The sequence below is a fragment of the Vanellus vanellus genome (genome assembly GCF_965231255.1).
Source record: "Vanellus vanellus genome assembly, chromosome: 3".
Taxonomy (NCBI): domain Eukaryota; kingdom Metazoa; phylum Chordata; class Aves; order Charadriiformes; family Charadriidae; genus Vanellus; species Vanellus vanellus.
Genome location: NC_138907.1, coordinates 48,920,256 through 48,941,929, shown reverse-complemented (window position 1 = coordinate 48,941,929; position 21,674 = coordinate 48,920,256). Strand labels below are relative to the sequence as shown.

The following is a 21,674-nucleotide window of genomic DNA, read 5'->3' as shown; positions in this document are numbered from 1 at the left end:
CTTCTTTCTCTTCCAGAGTTGGAAGCCGAGCTAGGGAATCGAGGCTGTCGGCCCGAGAGCAGCTGAGACTCCAGCTGAGCTGCGATTGTTTGTTTAGTGACAACAATTATTCTCAGCTAGGGCCTTCAGCAAACAGTATGGGTTTGGAGAGGCAGGACAATGCTGCTGCTGCTGCTGCTGCTGCTGCTGCGAAGTACCGAGTGTCTCCCCACTCTAACTGCAGTGGAGGCTGAGTGCTCTCAGCACTTTGTTGGAAATGATCATCACCTCATGATTAGGCCCATGGACAATTAAGGCTTTCAGATGTTCCCACACAGAAGTGATGAAGAGTTGCAAACATGAGGTTCTGATTCTCACTACTGTTATGAAGTGTGACTGCTGAAACATTTATTTCCACTTTGAGTATTTGTCCATGTGTGTACTCCACTATTGGTATCCTTACACAGTATGGGGTTGAAATTTGAAATCTTTGGCCAGCAGTATCTGCTGGGGACATTCCTGCTTCTTGCATGTCCCCCTGCTGTGATGCCAAAAGTGTAAAGGACAGTTGAGGTATAATTGCAGTTTCTTTTTAGCATTCATGTTCTCCTAGCATAATCATTTGTATCATAGTCAATATATGCAGCAATGTTACCTTAACAGTGCTAATTAGGTAGCTGTTCCGTGAAAGTTCTTTAGACATATTTAGTTCGTTCACAGAAAGCAAATGAGCTTACTTCTTTGTGATAAGCTGTTCCACACTGGGAGTGCTGGATTGAAACACTGCCCATTTTTTAAGACAGAATTTCTTCTTACTTAAAGAAAGTACTTCTTTAGAAAGAAGGACCTGAGAAACTGCAAGAAGTACCTAAAGATGTTGTGGTTTGTTTTTTTTTTTCCTACACCCTTCTTTGTTCAGTACAACTGACCCCATCTGAAATCCCACAGTTGAAAGCAGAAGTTCCTCCAGACTTCTGGGTTCTCAGGATTCATCCTCACTCCTCCTGTTCAGCAAGCTCTGCTCACCCTTGTCATTTTTATCTTGAAGGGAATGTCACTTTCAAAGGGTGTGTTTTTAGGACAGCAGTCTAGATGAAACAGATGTCTTTAATCCACTTTTGTTAAAGAAATCTAATTCGATCATGTACCAAAGGGACTCTACAAACAGAAGCATGGACTTAAGGAAATGAAAGAGACCAAGTCAGCATCTGTAGCCCTGTCCTTACCTAGTTTTATCCCTGTGGAGACTAGAATAACTTCTAACATTGCTTACAGAGCCCAGTAGCTTTGTTAAGTTCAGTAATGGAAAGGGAACCAACACCATTTACATTTGCATTATTAACCTACATCCATGGTGATCCAGAGTGGAATTCACAGCACTGAGTAAGATCACATGGGCAAAGGACATCCAGGTTTTGAAATAGCCAGTTGCCCCTCCTCTCAAAGGGGCTGACCATTCCTCCAGTACACCTGTATCAGGGCCCAGCCTGATACAGACAAATGGAAAAACAACCAACTGTTCAAACAGAAAGCAGGTGGCACAAAATTCGGGCAGTGGAAAACGAGAGGAGTATTTTGGTCCCTATAATGTGTTACTTATGAGATAAGATTGATATTGGCTTGCCTGGGATAAAGGGATTTAGAAAAAATTTAGGTGTTCAGATACGTGAAAGGGTGCCACAGAGTTTGGCAGTGAAGTGTTTTCTGTGTTCACTGTGAATAGGATAAGAAGTAATAGGCTCAAAGAACGGCTAGAAATACTTTATGAATTAGAGAAATTCTTCTGTCTGTAACTGCAGTTAAGGAGAATATCTAGGGCAGTTGTGAAATCCCTATCCTGAAGAACAGACCAAGAAAATCATCTGTCAGGAGTGGGTTAAGTTGAGGTTGCCCTGCCTTGAGGAGGAAGCATGAGTCTGGATCTTTCCTATTCTATGACACTGATTTGATGTAGTATGACATGGGCAGAGGTCCATGACTTAGAGAGGTCTTCACAAAAAAAAAAAAAAAAAAATCATTAAAAAAGGCTATTATCCATTGTTTCTTCTTCAGTTTTTATTCTATTATTCTAAATTTCAATTTAAGCCAATCTTTCTTTGATTTTCTCTTTCTTGCAATTTACAATTGAAGACTTTTGTCCTCACCTGTATAAACCTGTTCTAATTCCCCTCACCCTCCACCTTGCTCAAAGCCACTTTTTATCCATACAGTATGACCCATAACACTTACCACACTGCCGCCAGCATGGTCTTTTCCCTGCTTGACTTCTGTGCTTTCTGTGCGTTTCTCAACATCTGAGATCTCATCTTCAAAACCCTCCACCACTCTTCTGTTTTCTTCAGTATTAAAACTATTCTGCAAAAGAAACATTTCATTATCGTGTCAGTGTCAAGCTTTCACAAACCATAAGACTGAATCACCTTTCCTTACAGTAGGAAAAAATCCCACACAATATATTAGGAGTCACAAAACACGAGTGGTACATCTAAGCAGCCCGGTCTTCAAACCCAGGGCATTATTTCAGTCCCAACTATAATTACAGTAAAAGACCATCCAGGGGAATACTAACAGAAGTATATAAAATGAGAAACTAGGCAATATGCTCAGCTTGTTAGTGTTTATTTCCTTTTTTAGAATGAGGTGAATAAAGGGAACAGCCATTGAGCGTTTTAGCAATTTGTGTACCAGTGAGGATGGGAGAAATTCAGCTAGGCTATTCAGGCACAGCAAGTGCTAATCTGGGATAATAAATCCTCGTATCCAATGAAATTATGTAAGGTTAAATGTATCTGAATATTGGAATAGATACAGAAACAGAGTTCAACAGGATAGTTTCCTTAGTTCTGGATTAAAATGTTTTGTCAACAAATGAACCAAAGTTTATTTGATCAATATATCTGAAGGGTCTAGGAAATATGTAAAAATCAGTTAATAATGATGTAATTCTGTACATTTTCATTGGGTTGGTTTAGGGGGGGACATATTTTCTTTCGGATGTCAAGAAGGAAGACAAAATATCATGGTTGTCTAAGGGGCAATAAAGAGCAAAACTGGGGTGAAAGAACTTATAATGATCTGTCAGGGAACTATCAGACTGTTTAACTATTTCAAACTAGTTTCTGTTGAAATATAACGAATAGTTGAGGGGGGACCTGATCAATGCTTATAGTTAAAGGGTGGGTGCCAGGAGGATGGGGCCAGGCTCTTTTCGGTGGTGCCCAGTGACAGGACAAGAGGTAACGGGCACAAACTTGAGTATAGGAAGTTCCACCTAAACATGAGGAGGAACTTCTTTACCTTGAGGTTGGCAGAGCACTGGCACAGGCACTCCACCACAGGGAGGTGGTGGAGTCTCCATCTCTGGAGACATTCAAAACTCGCCTGGATGCCGTCCTGTGCAACCTGCTCTAAGGTGGCCCTGCTCTGGCAAGGGGGTTGGACTAGATGATCTCCAGAGGTCCCTTCCAACCCTATGATTCTATGATTCTATGATTCTATGATTCTATGATTCTATGATTCTATGATTCTATGATTCTATGAATAGCAGTTCCCTAAGTGATATGACTTTTTTCTTTCCTAATTCTTTTCCTATCTTTTTTCTCTGGATGCATACTTGTTACTTCTATCCATATGACCGTAGACAGCAATGTTTGTGTCCAATAACATGGAAGAAGATGATTAGTCTAAAAGATCTTATGTGCTATGGACAAACTGAACTCATTCCTCTTGCCTTTTCAAATTCTGCCTGAGACTTCACAACAGATGCTAATGAAAAAGAACAAAAAGTGACATTTGGGAAAACTCTGTTTTGTTCTCAGTTCCTCACCGACCTTTTGTGGAAATTTGGGGAAAGCCCCTTACCTGTCTATTACACTGCTCTCCATGCACCCTTCCACCCTTCCCTCCATTCCTGATTTCCACACACACTTGCACACAGGTATCTTTAGTCTATGTAAACCATTTAACAGCTTTTCCAGGACAACAAATTGCATCTTAAACTGTGTTTTTGCAATGCCTAGCAAATAACCCCTGAAGCTTTGCTAGGGCTTTCGGTACTAATATAGAACAAAGAAGTGACAACAATGACTTGTTTTTGTTTGTTTGGCTTAAATTTCAGTGAATAGGCCACTCATATGAGGGTTCTCACCGTTTTTCCAGTGACACAAGTCCATGGGCACTGGAACTGGTGACTGGCTTCCAATTAATTTAGCTGATTTTTCACTGAATTATGTGAATATTGCCTCATGAGCTTTGCCCTTATTGGACATCAAAGAAATTACAGATCCACTAATTATGAGAAGATTTCATTCTTTCTATGACTTACTAGTAAAAAGAGAATCTACATGGAAGAGAAATCCTAATCAATCCTATCTGCGCAAAAATCATATGTACTTAATCTTTGAAATGTCTGTCAAATTCAGCTCTGTCAAGTTGATTAAAACTGGCCAATGAGCTTATAAGTTCTGTTAGTGATTTACTAGCAGATGATAGACTGATGGACAGCATGATCATGCCAGCTTAATTTCTTTGAGAAACCAGGATTAGTAAAAACTTCAGTTCCTAGTTAGTTTTTCACCATAAAATTGGTCTAGTGGGTACAAATCATGTTCTGTATCCTTAATGGTTTACTTCTTTGACTGTTTTTTTTTTTTTCTTTGTTTGTTTTTTTTTTTTAATATATATTTTATATTTTTCTTATTTAGACTACAGTAAAGGGAAATGTTTTTCAGTCAGAGGAATAAAGAGGTGGAAGCCCTTGAGAAGAAGCAGCATCACAGTACTCTGCAATCGTCTGATTTTCTGAGGCAGAGGAGTTATATTGGGACCAATCAGGCAGTTTGGGTAATGGTTAAACCCAGTGCCAGCTCTAGATATCTGCTGGTCTAAATAGGACTACAGTGACTTCCCGTCTCTGTCTAATAGAGTGTTAAGGGCTCTGTCTTCCTTCAGGATCTAGGGAACGAGGGGGCAATGGCTTTAAACTGGAAGAGGGTAGATTTAGATTAGATATTAGGAAGAAATTTTTCACTCTGAGGGTGGTAAGGTACTGGACCAGGTTGCCCAGAGAAGTTGTGGAAGTTCCATCCCTGAAGGTGTTTAAAGCCAGGCTAGATGGGGCTTTGAGCAGCCTGGTCTAGTGGGAGGTGTCCCTGCCTATGGCAGGGGGAGTGGAACTCAATGATCTTCAAGGTCCCTTCCAACCTAAACCATTCTATGATTCTGTGATTCTATGAGCTATGTAATTTGATGTCCTGCATGTGGTACTAAATATAGGTTAAATATAAGATAACTGTACAGCCTCACACTTATCACTGTTCTTTTTTTTTTTAAAGTCAGATTTAACTTCACCATTGAAATCCCAACTTGCTTATGGATCTTCTTGCTCAGTCTAATTTGCCACTGAAACTCTCCCATTAGTGATGAATCACTTGAATCTGGTGCTTCTAGCAAGCTATGTAAGATCTCCTTTAATTTTCCATCTTTTATAGAGTCACAGACTGGTTAAGGTGGGAAGGGAACTCTGGAAATTGTCTAGCCCAACCCCCTGCTCCAAGTAGAGCCAGCTGGAGCAGTTGCTCAGAACAGATTTTTGGTTTAGTGATGAGGTTTCTTATATCCCAGCAAAGGTATATATATCACAGCAGTGTTCCTGAATTTTTAGGAGATTATTTATATCTATTCCAATATTGTTAGTATATCTAGAATTAGCAATGTCAAGTGAATGCAGCTGCTCAGATCCAGAATCACAGCCATTTGGGTCCTTCTCTCTGGTCAGAGTACTTTTGCTTACGCTCAGAAATAAGTAATTAATGAGTAATTCTATTCAAATACCTCAGTGCAGAGGTGTGAGTAGAGCAAAGGTCAGCTTGAATTAAGTCAGTTTAGTGAACACAGGTAATGAATCCTTCTGAACCAGCCTCGTCAGAAATAAAACACTTGTTCTATTTGCCTGGATAAAATTAAGTGCACCTTGAAAAACCTTTATGGAAAGATTTCTCTATACTCCACTAAGAGTGCATAAGAGAAATGTTGTCTCTACAAGAAAAAAAAAACAGAAAAATATAGAATATCTATAGTGTTATAGTCACTTGTGAGTGGGGCACAACAGGAGGGATGCTTTCCTTCTGCATCTTAAAGAATAGTTTTGTAAGTGCATACCTCTTTTGGCTTGGATTTGAGCTTTTCAGATTTATTTGTCTTATTTTATACACCTACTTTAAAATAAAAACTTTGTTCTAGGAAAGCCTGTTTTTCTTCGCTAACTGAAAAGAAAGTATAAAGAATTCAGCCAGGTATAAATACCTACATCTCAGATGATTAAATCCCATTTCTGATTTGGGGTTTTATTTCCATTTATTTACCAGATTATCATCTGTCTCACACATCTGGAAATAGAGCATTTCTTACAGCCATAGCTGCAAATGGGACATTGTGATACACAGATCAAATGGCCAATCCTTTATGACCAGTATTCCCCTGGGAAATATGATTTAACAGTTGCCCTCAGCTCATCATTAACAGTCTCAAATCATTTCTGTTTCCATCTTTAAGAAGCCTTGGTATTTCTTAGGTAAGACCGTGGATCAGTGGCCTTCATTCTGCTCTGAAAGGATGAAGAAAACAGAAAAATCTCCCAAACAGAAAGTATGTAAGTGGAAAACGCCACCTCTGTAAGCTCACTCTGAGGAACATAACTTCTGTATTTTATGCATATGTCTAATTCTTCAGCCTGTGCCTTTGCACAAGTGAAGCAAGAATTTAGCTCTCTGGTTTTATAATCTATTTAATAAAAATTACAAGGCAAGAAAGAAAGACTAGCAGCTGGTTTCTGATGCACACAGCACAGCAGTTCCCCAGGGGATCCTGCAAGGCATCTTAGGTGGTTCAGACACGGACTGATGATATCTGCAGATCAGATCCTACATTTCTGCAAGTACTGCTTATGACTGAGCATTGTATTTTTCTCCCCTGCCCACCTCTTTTGTGTGGTTTGTCAGTCCCTATAAAATTTTGTGCAATTTTATTGCTGCTGCTTTCCCTGCACTCATTCCTCTAAGCCACATCTGGTATGTTACATGTCTCCATCTGAGAGATTTCTTCTGGCTTTCCAATAGCTACAGTAAAGTGATATTGGCATAGGTATTTTAAAAAAGCGGAGGCCCCTTTGAAGCACAATTCATCACAGTATGTCTCCGTCTGCCACTAAGCCAATAAGTTTAGTATGGATATTTCTGCCTATGACTATTTTGAACCAGCAGCTATGCTTTTGTTAACAGGAATTTTGCAAGAGGTTCACTTTTCGTTGTGATTTGCATACAAACCCCAGTGCCTACAAACACTTATTTTGTATAAGTCTATATACAGGTTTGTCTATATGCAAGCGTACTTAAAAATGGATATAGGCACAAGTGCTTTGTGACTCATCCAGGGTGAACAAAATTAATATCCTTGTCCCAGTAATCAACAGAAAGCCTATATTAATAGACTTTATTAATAGAGTTTCCCAAGGTTTTTTGCCTCACAGTTGAACAACAAAAATTCAGACACCTTCCCTCCTCCTTACCCCGCAATATCTCTGTCTCATCACAAGGGCTGAATTTTTCCCTTCCTCCCATGGCAGCGGCTCTGGCACTCGTGAAACTCCCTACCTCTTTCTGAAAAATTAAAAAACCTCTCTTTGACAATTAAACAATTCTCTTTATAGCATACAAAATGTATTCAATTTAGTACAAAAATAAGGAGGATTTTTTTTTTTTTGCAGTGTACTCCCTGAAGTTTTACCAACATCAATGTGAAATATCATCAATGGAAGAGAAAGAAAACAAACAAACCTTAGATAGATCAGGTGACAAATATATTTGGCATGCGCAGTTTCTTATTAGACAAGTTTTAAAAAAAATCCCTTTGGCTTGATACACTTCAGGAAATTAATATTTAATCTGAACAAATTATAGAAACCCCTAAAAGCCCCCCTCAGGAGCAGCTACTTGATGTTGTGGGACCTGGCATATAGCTGTACAGATTCCTCCTATCAGCTTTTTTGTCTTCATCCTTCTCCAGTTTCCTTCTCAGCACTTACTGGTCTGTGATGCTGGGATACTCTGCCTTCCACCACCTTGGCATTGCTGTGCGCTTCTGAGAGCTGTGGCAGGTAAAAAAGGAAGGATTTTCTACCTTTCCTATAGGTTTATCCCTGAGAGAAATGGACCGACTTCTCATGTGATAGGGACATCACAGTGCAGAGCATAAACATGTGTCAAAACCTCAGATGATGAGATACAAAAATATGGAAATAGCAGGAAATTAAAATGCTCTGAGACTGTTTCCTTTTGAATTAAAAATTCTTTCCATGGCTTTGGTTTTATTTTACATTTCTAATGTAAAACACTTGCAACACGAGAAGTGTCAGGCTTTTTGCTAAAAGATGATGTATGTCCCTCAAAATTATGAACACGTGTATGAAAAACTGGTAGTCCTAATAAGGCAACATTGGTTCACGCCTCATGGACACGTCTATGCAGAGTAAAGACTGAGCAATAGAAGAGGTAAAGATGTCCCAGATGCTTGCCATTTCTTACTTTATTTATTAATCACCTCACAGTGAAACATTTAGAGTTACTTGCAAAAATTAATATTTCTTCTTGAGAAACACCAGTTCTGCATCTTGAATTATTTAGACCTCACAGCCCAAAGATTTTCCAAGCCACTTTTTAGTGTTAAAACTTTTCCAGAATATTACAGGAAAGAGCACAAAAATTTAAATTGACAAAATCTTTTCTGTATACATCTGGAAGTGTCAATATTTTAAAATTCATATTAATATTTAATCAAAACTGGTCAGAAAAGTAAACTTCCTGTTTATAAGGCAAAATGTGCAAGTGGAGCATTAATGTCTTTTGAAGCTATGGAAATTAATGCAGTAGTTTTCCAACTAATCTTTTATTTCTGAAAGTACTGCAAAAATGACAGTGGCTCCACTCTCTTTTGGGAATTGCACAGGACCTAAATACCTGATATTGTTAAATCACAGTATTTCATGCTTTGTTGGGAGAAACAATACAGATATAGAAAGTATGTACGTCATTATGGACCTAAACAATGTACATTTTTTGAGAAATAGCAGCCACCACATTATGAACTTGTCCTGGACAGGAATGAAGATGCACAAGAAACTATCCTTCACAGTGCTACAACAACATAATGCTTTGCATTGGAGGCATTATTTCATCCTCTGGGACATACAGGAGCATTATGAACTCATAGTTCATAGAAGAAAAAAAAAAAAAACAACAAACACTGGCATGAATATTCCAGAAATAAAAAAGTAAAACTGTTTAGGTTTAGTCTCTATGCATCATTAAGAAAAAAAAATCTTAAGCACAGCATCCAGGTGTTAAATCTGGAACTAGACTGTAGACAGATGCATTGGCATGAGGATAAGGGAAAGTATTTTAAGTACAGGCAACACAACAGCCATGGAGCTGATCTGCAGACCTCAGTGCTTGAAGTAACTCTGTGGTCTCAGCACATTTTCCCCCTCTCCTCTGTAGGGGACTGTGCACAGGCATAGCTGTGTGCAAGATTTCTTACCTTGGCTGTTTCTCTGCAATGGGTCAAGTGGAATCATGCCACAGGTGCCAGCTCCTGCTTTCAGTACCTCACCTGTACTGTTGCTCTCATCAGAAGGCAGTCAATGCCCACTGGAGGATGACAGTTCTTCCTCCCTGCAGAAGAGACAAATGGTTCTGGCGACAACTTTCCTGCCCAAGACACATTATTTCACTAAAAACTTGAACAGGTCTTCCACGCAGTTGAGAATGATTGCTAACAACAAAAATCAGCTTCTCAGTTTTATTCATGAAAAGTTACCAGAGACGAAAACAGAACAAAAAACCTAAACAGCCTAAGAGCTGAAAAGATTTTACAACAAAGACCCTTCAAGCACTGAAGAAAAGTGGATATTATCCACATATTTTCAAATGTGATACAGTAAATATTCCCCCTCTTTGGAAAATATTCCAGAAATATTATTTGTCTTACTAGTAAACTCAGATAATATATTAAATACCTTGCTCATTTGTTAAAGTAGCCATTAGTTCTGAACCATTTTTCTGTGCTCAAAACTGCAGATATGTTTGAAAGTGTGGGCCTTCCAGTGCAGAGGTCTCAACTTGCCAAATCTCACAAGTTAGCAGAAGAGCGTTCTTTTGATCTATCTCTCTAGCGTAGTGCCCCACGGTTGAATGAATAATCAGAATTTTCAGATGTAAATAAGGGAATATGGAAGCAGTCAAATAAGATAATTTTTGTGATTGTCTGCATTTCTCTGAATGGGAGGTTAATTCAGGTTTAGATGAAAGTCTTAACAGGAAATAACAGGAGCTGATGTTTTCATATTGCTGTCATAATGACTTGTGCCTGTTTCTTTTGAAATGGATGATCTTGTGATAAAAACATTGGCTCAGAAGCCCTCTGCTTCACTTCTGTTCAGCCACAGCTTCTGTCTCCCTCAGGTTTAAGAAGGGTATCATATTATCTTCTCACAGGGAAGGCTGATGCTAGGCATGAAGAACAATAGGTTTCTTGATTGTCCACTGATGGAAGATACAATTCCTACTCAGGGTTGGGCAATCTTCCTGTCTACAACCACAAATCACTTAATTTGTTTCCATTTAATGAATAATACTGATTTAAGGACTATTTCAGGCTCTGGACACCAGCCTTCGATGGACGCATGTAAGATGATCCGAGAGAGTAATTTATTATATTTGACAATTTTAATATTGTTGAATAAACCAAGAAAACTATAAAGTCTTCAAATGAAAGCAAAGAATTAAATCCTATGGAAGGATTTGATGCTGTATAAATAATAGTCCTCTCAGTTCCCTCTGTGTACAATAGAGGATGCTTCCTTCTCAATCAAGGAGGAACTTTTCATTGATATATTAATGAAAAAACTGAATGCAGACTGACACTTTATTTCTGTGTGTTCTTTCTGCACTTAATTAAAAAGAAGAATTTCCAAGAAGACAAAAATCAAGAATGTGGTCTCTTGCCATTTTACTGCCTACGAGTGCTCCATTTCTCTGAAAATTGTGTAAATCTTTATTTGAGCATTTAACAGCGTTCTGGTTTTCTCCCTGCTCCTATCTCCTTTAGAAACTTTGGAACTTCTGTCTTTAAATGGAGAAATGCTGTTGTTTAGAGCAGTGATTGCCAATATCTTTGTAACTGAAGCTCACTTGAGAAAGCGAGTGATCTTCCACATGTCACTGGTTTCAGCTCTAGACATTGTTCCCACTTCTTCAGCATCAAGGCTGAGCTACTGTGCGTAGTTAAACCCACTGGATTACATTCATGACCAGCTGGGTGGTCCTTTACTTCTGACTGCAAAATCCTAGAGCAGAGACACTGCAGCTGAATCTTCAGAAAGCAGGACAGATTAATTTTCTTGGGCTCCACAATCCAACTCTAAAGAACTCGAGTCTCACCAGCAAGGAATGTCTTAACAATTGGTAGCCATTGCTCCTGAATATCTGTTAAAGCAAGCTGAGATATTGGTTTTGCCATATCTTGAATCATTGTCTCTTTATGATGGGCAGATCCTTCCCTAAAATTTCTTTTGGATGTTGTTGCTACTTTCAAGAAGGCAGCAGCAGCGACTCCAGGAAGAAAACTGGATTGAGTGATCAATCAGAAGACCATCTGAGAGAAACCTGCCTCGCATGAAACTGAAAACTCTGGGTTTCATTTTTTTCACATATGTAAAAAGGCGTTGGTCAAAAATTATCCATTGCAGCAGCCGACAGTGCCTGCAGCTTTCCACCCTCTTGCTTGTTTTCTTTTGTGTCAGCATGATTTAAAGAGAGGAAATCAGCTCACAAAGGGAGTGTCAAGACTATAGCTCCTACAAGTTACTGAATGTCTATGTAATCTCAGTGACTAAAACCAATTTCTAAGTTACAAATTACCTTATTATAACTGTTGCTAAGATTTCCAGTGTGATTTGCAATGCATGCCTCCGGCGTCCAGAGACGGCTGCGTTCAGCAGTGCTGAAAAGAGTCTAGAAATGCTCAGCAGATGTCTGAAAAGGAATTCGCTTGCTCCTAAAGGAACAACACCAAACCTGTTCACATCTAGCTCTACAAATATCAAGATGAACGGGGTAATGATCAATGATCATTGACAGGATAAAAGGTTGTGAAATATCTGTGCAACTCATTTGCCTGATTCCATCTGTGGCCAGTAGCAGATGGCTGGGGAAAGCATCAGGAACGAGACAAGCACGGAATGACACTTATCCTTTGCAAAATATGCAGATTTTTTAGTGTGTGTGTGCGTGCGCATGTGTGTAGCATCATGTACCTGAACAGAATTGCAACATGACAGCCAATCTTTTCAGCAAGCAGAGGAAATTCTTCTACCTTTGATGTATTGCATGACCCCATTACAGACACATGCACACAGGCAGTAAGAGTAAAGCAGAATATTTTTCTTCTAACATGCAGTTTTATGATGATGTATATATACTATTCACTCCTTCCCAAAGTCTGTGAGAAATAAAGCCTGTCAATGAAATTAAACAGTAACAGACCTGAAGCTGGTAAAAGGAAATTTGTACTGTATATCGTGTATAATCAACCTCCAGAACTCTCAATAAGTCGAGAAGTCGGATTAAAAACCTGAGATATTTATATGAATAACAAGAATATTTGCAGTTTTATTAGTGCAAAATAAGCCACGCAGGCATGAAGGCAGAAACCACCCATTAACCATCTGGGGCTAGGAATGATGTTTCCCTTCTAGGCATGCTAATGCATGATTTTTAATGATAAAGCTTTTACACCTTCCGCTGGTGCATCTGGTTCTGGTAGCTTTCAAGAAGCAGGATAATGGATCAGAAGAACCTTTGGTTTAATCAATCCCAGGTTTCTTTTGCTTCAAAGTCCCCCTTCCTGATCTACAAGGGTGGTCTTTTCCACATTGGGAACAAGACTGCGCCAAGTTATTACACAGTTATTTATTTTTCAAATGGCTTTAGAGAGCAGATGTTCCCATGCAAGCATTAGAGCTCTTCCTCTATGGAGGTTTGCAGCACAAGCCGCACCCTGAATCTCATCCAGATATCACTCAAGTCCATAGCAAAACTCCCACCGAGCTGACCAAGATAAGGACTTGGCCCACTGACCGGGGTAGTCTGTTCAGCTTCTGCTCCCATCATGTAGCTACCAGAGCAGACGCACATGGTAGCATTCATAATGCTAGTATTTAGGCTGCCTAATGTGTGAAATCACAGGTATGGTCTTGGGTGGATTTTTCTTCCTTCCTTTCTGGAAGAAACCATGGCAAATGTGGTACTCTTGTAATGGAAAAATCCTTAAATGCTGTGAGTTCAGCTTAAATTTTCAGAATTCAGAGGCTTATCCAAAGTTTATCTGAAAAACTCATGTTTTAAAAGCAGTCAAGAAGACTCATCGGAACTTAATTTCAGGGGGAGGTTTCAGGATCTCAGTATTTCCTGTTTTATTGTCTGGCCCAGAAACAATAAGATACATAAAACTTACCAGAAGGATTTTAAAGGGGAAGAAATTTATCATTGACTTTTAGTAGATGGGAGCCTGATGCTCAGGGAAATGAAAAAATTCTGCCTAGTGTCACGCAGGAGACAGTGGCACAATCAGTGCCTGCTCTACTCTGCTTCCCCTTGTGAGAATCACAGAATCACAGAACGGTTTAGGTTAGAAGGGGCCTTAAAGATCATCTAGTTAGAACAGCCTCTCTGCAGGGATTCCAAGCTTTTTCTTCTGTGCCCATATCTCTCTGGGAACCAGAGGCACAGAGGCTGCAAAACTTTTAAATTTGTATTTTTCCCAAATGAACCAAATATTCCTGAATATCTTCAAAAGCCTGCAGCCAGAGTTCAGAGGGTGTCACTGCTGTATGTGAACCTGATCATTCACAGCACAGTATTTACTTTTTTGGTCGTTCCCTCTCTGTTTTTCTCAGGCACCCTGTACTAGTACTGAAGCGCTGCTCAAAAGTGTCTTGGAGATCCATACCAGAGATTTAAATGGGACTCTTGAGAACATTGGTTACAAGATCTTGACCATGCTATTACCTGAACAATGTCAACTGACACCCTTGCAGGATAAGTAGAAGAAAGCCACCACTCAACGAGCCTGAACATTTTTATTATTTTAAAGGGCTCATCAAAAGATTGTGCTGAAGACCATATGGCTTTCTTGTGTTACGTTCTGAGTACTCACACCGGACCCAAAAGCCAAGGAAAGCAAATGGCTGGGATATTTGTAAAGCCAAGAAAAGTAAATAGTTGGGATGTTTATAAGAGAATACGGCTTGAGTTCACACCTCAAAATAAGCACTTTGATATGCTGGGCATTCTTACTTTTCCTAACCCAATTCAAATTCCCCTCTCTGGGAGCAGGTCATACTCATCGCAACAATCTCTCATGCTAAGAATTTTTTCTTTTATTTTATTCTGTTTGGTTAATGACGATTCACTCGTTCCTCAACTGCTCCAGCAGGAAGGAAATCCTCGCTCACACCAACGAATCCCAGTGACTCAGATGGGACTTGCAGCAGAAGCAACGGCAGAACAGGATCGTGTATTTGTTCAAACCCATCAGCCAGGACACAATGCGGAGAACGTGTGTACGAGTCCAGCAAAAAGAGAGGCAGGACCAACATTTCTCAGTTGCAATGCCATAAATAAAACTTGGGATAGTTTGCCAGAGAAAGACTTTACGGGGAATGAGGCTTTGTCAGAGAGACTAGGAAACCTGTTGTTTACAACCTTAGAAGTCAGTCGGTGATTTGTATCTAAGCAACAGATTTGCTGGTTTGCTTGAAAGGAACTGGTGTATAGCAAGGCAAGAGGCTTATTTAACTGAGGGCTTTGGGGAAGGGAATACCTTCTTTAAAGAAACATTTTAACTATAAAAAAGGTAAAGAGAATTTTGTTTATAAAACCTTTTTACAGTTTATTTCCTATCATTAATTTCTTTATATATATATATATATGAGGATCTGACTAAATGAATCAGGACGTTATATGATAAAGTTCCGTCCATGTAAACAAATAAATAATTATTTACAATCTTTGGCAAAACAAAATGAAATTTCATCGATCTCACTCTTTCTCTCACACACACTCGCAAGGAAAAAAAAATGAAAAAGAAATTAAAAAAAAACATCATAAATAATTTACATAGAATAGGAAAATTATGATACAGTCCAAATATTAACATCTTCACCCCCACACTGATGTAGCTCTCTGACAAAACAAAAAACCCTACACAGCCATTACAATCATTACATTTAATGAAGTCACCCTCCCTTCTGCTTGGGACTTGGGGATACAATTTGAAATACCAAAAGTAAGAAACTGAAACATTTAAAAACCTCATGAAGAGGATTTGGAAAAAAAGAAAACAAAACCAAAAACCAGCAACAAAACAAAATTGAAACAAAAACAAAAAAAGATTTGATAATATGAACACTATAAAATGTGCAATAAAGCCAGCAACTGTGGATTCCTTTCTAATGAATATAGCAACAAAATCTATTTCAAGGGAGAAAAAGTTGATTCACCATTTAGCTCACTGTGCCCTGTAACAAGGCAGAGGTACTGTATTATTCCATTAGTAAACCCACCTATGAATAAAATCACACCAGCATGTGTTCATTTTGTGAACAAAGCTCATACAACTTAAACAAAACAAAAAAAAAGAGTGTTAAACATGTTTATACTATTGTATATCTGAGTAACTGTTGTATCTGTTTAGAATAAACACTGGTATCCCTTCAGCATTATTTAAGAAGTTCTATATACAGCAGACATAGGTAACAATAAAAAAATATTAAAATTAGGGTAACTGGATATATATTAAGGTTCCATTTATAAATTCCTTATTATTATTCATTTAACTTTAAAGCATACATGAATATAACCCATGAAACTATACTTAAGTGTATATTATGCTTTGACAATATCTAAATGGTGTGATATGCTTTTAAAAGTAGCTTTAAAATATCATTAATTGTGAATGTATTACTGATGCACTATATGACATGCTTTAAAATAAATTATCAGAGAAGGTAGCTCAGTGTAATAATCATAATAAATACTACCAAATATTTATAAATGGAACCTTAAATTCATATGTTACCAAATTAAGTAACTGTGGCGTTGCCACCTTTTAAAAAACCCACATCAGGATTCAGGATGTCAAAGTGCTTTTTGCAGCAGAGGTGGGAAAGTGGTTCAGGTTCATTTTGCTCCACATAATCATGGTATATTCTTTATTACAAGGGAATGAAAAATATGATGGAAAAGGAACAACTGGAAATATTTTTTTGAAAGTCAGACAACAGCGATAGCTTTGGACGTTTAAATGAATCACTCTTCCCTTTCACATAGGAGCTTCTAGTTCAATTCTGTTTGGCCTGAATTAAGTCTCGACTACACAATGCTTTATGTTGCAAATTTGACATTTCTACCAGCTGTAATTTTAATAGGTGTTATTAAGAGCATCCTCATCAGCTAATGAACATCTTTTTGGATGACGAAATGTTCATAACTGACCTTTACTTTATTATCCAAAGGCATTTTCATTGTTATTATAGGTACTGTTGGTGTTGCCCTCCATTACTTTGCTAAAATTAGACCCAGAGGCTTTGTGTTACTGAAGTCCAGCCCTGACCAGAGCAAGAAAGTGTCAACCATACAAGTAAAAAGTTATTCAAACACATTTTTCCTCACTTAAAGACAATGACTGATAATCATCACCCCCCTCTTTTTCTCCATATATATATAAATACATTAAGTAATTACATTTTTATATGTAAACGTCATTCCTTAAAAAAGACAAATAAACAAACAAACGTGTTTTGCTAAGTTTTCACTGTACAAAAGTGTTCTAATGTATCAATCTGCTTTTGCTTCAGTGGTGGGTCAGACGCTCACATTTAGGTTTCACTAGTCCTGGCTGTGAGAAGGCACTTGGGTGGCAGGATGGCTGAGGCACTCCTGGCAGCAGGGAAGTACCTGGTGAGTGGAGCATAAGGACAGAGGACAGGAGGTACACAAAAATAGAGACTGGGAGTACCAGGATGTACTGAGGTGTCTAGGTTGCATAGCATTTACAGTACTTTGCTGGTAATGCAGCAACCATTGCTCAAGCATCTGAAAGAAATGGGAAAAGAAGATATTAATTGCGGTTGTTTAATTTGGTTAGGAAGTCAATCACACAAGAACAGAGCTCCATCATGATACAGTCTCAGGATGCAGCACAATGTTTCCTGTTCTCCATTTTCCTACAAATGTGAGAACTTTATATAAATAGGTATCTACCGATATAGATAGAGACACATACATATGTGTCTGTGCACCTATGTATCTAAATGTATATAAAAATTCATATATGAGATAACTGAGGAAAGCATTTTTGGCATTTCAAAACATTTTGGATAAGGCACTATAGACAGCCGTGCTCATTAAAAATATCTGCTCTCTCCTTTTTGCCTCTTGAAAGAGGGGTGATCCAGAAGTAGCTCTCTGCCCGCAGGACACGCTGAAATAGCCAACAAAGGAAAGTGGATATACAGGGAGAATTCTAAGCACGCACCTCGCTCAGAGATTTCTATCTAATTTTTTCCAGGTGGGTAGTATTAAACATCTGGGTTTTCTTATTCAAATTGAGATTACAATAGGGGGAAAGGGCATTCATGGTATTTCAGCAAATCAAGGTTTACTCCATGCTATATTACAGATTGCTTTCAGTAACTAGAGGATACTTTTCATTTCCATATGTCATGCTTGCTCCACAGGTTATCAAAGGCTTCAGCATTTTCCAGGCATTTTCTGCAACTAACCTCTGCATTCATATTTGAGGTCAGAGAAATAGACCATCTCTTGAGAGAAAACAAAGAGACCTAATCGTCCACCAGCAAAGGTTGTATCATAGATCGGTCCAGAATCCACCATGACTTGTTTCCCTTCATACACTAAAACTCTGTAAAGAAAAACAGAATTTGAATGAGACAAAGGAGGATAATGCAGTGTCAAGTGCTAGGGGCTGGTAACAGTTCCCAAGAACTGAAACAGAACTATTTCTAACAAGGCACCAGACAACCCAACTTCATTGTAAGGACAGCTTCTCATCTCTATCTCACGCCCACCTGGCCGGCAGCCACAACACATTAATCAGAAGCAGTGGAACTATTCCACAAGTAATTTTATGCAAACCATCTGCAAAAGATTTCCCAATTCTTTATTTAGAACAGTCATGTCTCCTGGAATGAACTATATGATGTACTAGCATTCATTGATAAGCCCCTGTCCCTGTGAACTTAGAGGTTAGCACAAGACCTCGCCACATCGCTTAGCAAAGTTGTCTTTACAGCTGTGTGAATAGCTGATTTATTTATCTTTAGGTGCAAGGGCCAACATCAGAAATTGGAAGAACTCCCTTTAGAGTCAAACAAAACATTAATTGGAGACATGCTGAATCTCAATTTCAGACATTTTAAGAGCTTAATGAAAGCTGGAAGGATTTGGACACAAACAGCTAGACTAATAATAAATTGGAAAAGAAGGAGAACTTGGGGTGGGTTTTTTGGTTGGGTTTTTTTGGTTTGTTTTCTTTTTAATTTTTTTTTGGGGGGGGGGAGGATTGTAGTGTTTCAGGCATCCACCCTGGAGCCAAAAAACCTCTAAAAGATGTCTCTTCATTTTCCTTCTCTATCTGATAGACTGCAGTTCCTTTAACTTGGATTCTTCACTTCTCATGGGAGACCTTGAGATAGTCAAGGTTCTTAGGATCTCAGCCTCTTAAAATAGCCTTTGGGCCAAATCAGAAGTGACTCTATAGTCTCTTAATTAGAGCAGTCTCTGGAGAAAGGGATTATGGTCCTGCTTCAATTGACAATACATTAGTTATGCAAAGCAGGATGGCTTCACATGAGGATGAATACACTTCGGGACAGATTTCTATTTAGGCAGAAAGGCATGTCCACCACTTGCTCTACCCTGAAGTGTTTTATTTTCTGAAAGGAGCCCAAAGTCAAGTATGAAACTGCTCCCTGAAAACAGTATTTAATGGATGGTAAAAAGAACAGCAAAAAGACCGACAGGTTTTCATGTAACCCTATTTAATGTAATTCTCAAAATTTCAAGAACCCAAAGCACGTGGGAAGAGTTTAATAAATTATTTATCCCACAAAAAAAAATATGCGGATCTAATTGCATTCATACTAGATGGCTACTTCTGTACAAATAAAATGGTTTCATTACTGAAATAATTTATTGTATTTATTTTCTATTTAAACAACCTAAAGAGTGAAGGAATTTAATGCCCTGGACCATAGAATTTGGCATGCTGGATTAATCTAATGGGATACCAGTTGAAACACGCTTTGTCTGACCCTAAGTAGATTCTGCAAAGGAAGATAAAGATAATAGCAACATGAATGAAAAACTCGTTTCCTTTTGACCTGTATCAGTCAATGCTTTGCACTGCAATACATTGATGCATAAAGAAACTCTTTTCTTTCCAAGAAACAGATACTTTAGTCTATCCAAATTTGCCCACCCCATGTCTTTCACAGCCAAATGAAACTCCCCTGCTCATAAGCGCAAACAAGACCTTAAGAGGTAAGGTCAGACTCTGCCCCATGAAAAACGTCCTTTACAGTTACAGTAGTTAGTAGAAGATAAAATTGACATGGACAGCTAATGCTCATTCTTTGGAACATCAGATAAACAGCTGGACTCCAAGGAAAGTCACATGCCATAGCTCCTTGTTGAGTGCATTACAGACGTGCTCATGGCTACTTCTGCAGTATCTCGCATAAGCCACTATGGGAGACAGGATGCTGAAGTAGACAGGCTGTTGGCCTACTTCCCTGTGGCAATTCTGATGTTTCTAATTAATTTAATTCATTCAAATTCCAGAGGCTGGGGAGGAATCTTGAGTTCTAATCTTGCTTAGAGTTTTGCTCAGGACTTTTTTGTCCTTTTACAGAAGAGCTATTGAGAAAGAACTTTATTTTTTCCTTTCATTTAAGGCTATTTAGCTGATGTACGTATTGAACCATCAAGACTAAATTAAATATATCTGAAAAGGAAAATAACTTATTCTAAAGATAACAAGATGTCCCCAAAATATTGGAAGAAACTGTCACATGATTATCATCATTATCAGAACAAAGAAACTGGTAACACAGCTCTTATATCAGAGACAAAACTTTTGCTACTAGAAAATATAGAGGTGCAAAAACATTTCTTACTTTATTAATCCCGTTTTAGGCCTATGAATCAAATGCCACCTGTAAGCAGTATAATCTTTCCAGCCAATGTTCTTGGGATCATGCCACAAAGTACGCACCTACAGTAGGAATACAAATGCCTTATTACAAACAGACCACGCTTCAGTAACTGTACGTCCACTATAGTAACCACACATGCAGCCAAAGCTTATTTGCTGCAGAGCACAAAACTGAAAATAGTGGTTAACATTTGATGGTATGACCAACAGACCTCTTTTACAGAGCGAGAGTAATGAACATTTCTGTCGTAAATTATTGATCAGTTACTCATCTGTATTTTTATGGCTGGAACCACTGAAGACCATTACAGCGTCGAACCTGACTCCCCTTAGGTAGTCCTGCCCCTGTTTGCACATACACACCCACGCAACCAGAGTCAGCGCTGCTTTTGCTATCTGCATAAATGCCTCCACCGAAGCTGAGAGACTGCTGCTTGCACAGATGTTACTGCCTCTGGCCTGCTCCTTGAAATCTCTCACACTCAGTCAAGGTCTTGTTTCTGCAAGGACCTCTGAAGTGCGAAATTCCTATCCACATGCAAAGCCCAATAACTTCATTTCCAAAAGGCCCTATTTGGAACAGCAGCAGTTTTTCTCTTTGTTTTCATTTCTTTTCTCTTTGGCTGTCACTGGTTACTGAACTCTAAACCACATATAATTCAAACAAGCTGGAATGCCGAAGGAGCAAGTGCCAATACAGAGGTCACAAAGGATTTGTGGATAACTGGGACCTCTCACTCCTTTTTCTTTGGACCGCACCACATCTTCCTTTTTATACGTGTCATTTTTTCCATTCATAATTTTTTATACGTGTAATGTTTTCTTCGAAACACAATGCAAATGTCATTATTGACATTAATAATATAGGAATTGAAGAAAAGATGATAAAAATCTGCAAAGACTGAGGTGTGAAGGGAAATTCCTTTTGAGACACCCCCCTTCTTTTTAAAATATTAGTCATGCATTGTTGGCCTGAAGTTTTAAATATCTCACCTGCCCAGGGGTGTTTCCTGTGTGCCAGAGAGCATTTCTCAAGTGTTCACCAGTACCAGTTGTTGAATTCACTACTTTGAGCGACACACCAGAATAGCCATAAGCCCTGGTGGGTTTGTCCTCCCAGTAGGTCTGAGTGACCTGCTTCCACATCAGAACGTAAAACCGACTGCTGGACTGGTAGCCAAACACAAAGCCAGCGTAGTCATCATCGCGGTCTGTGTTAACATAGAACGTCCCACTGAAGTCAACGGAGCTGAACTCATCGTAGCCTGGGAGAGGACAAAAGAGACAAACCATCATTACAAAGCTGAGTCTGGCCGCCCACACACACAGATCTATTCCGAGTTTTC

The 21,674-nt window shown here is 38.8% G+C and overlaps 1 protein-coding gene across 1 annotated transcript in view; it reads right to left on the bottom strand.

The window, feature by feature from the left end:
- Positions 1-17,055: 17,055 nt before the first annotated feature.
- Positions 17,056-21,674, bottom strand: part of THBS2 (thrombospondin 2) — a 32,095-nt gene continuing 27,476 nt past the window's right edge. The window contains exons 19-22 of the mRNA XM_082480428.1: positions 21,322-21,593; positions 20,291-20,388; positions 17,876-18,015; positions 17,056-17,186 (exon numbers count right to left, since the gene is read on the bottom strand). Of these exons, the coding sequence (XP_082336554.1) occupies positions 17,179-17,186; positions 17,876-18,015; positions 20,291-20,388; positions 21,322-21,593 (518 nt within the window). The 3' untranslated portion in view covers positions 17,056-17,178. The remainder of the gene's footprint in view (positions 17,187-17,875; positions 18,016-20,290; positions 20,389-21,321; positions 21,594-21,674) is intronic.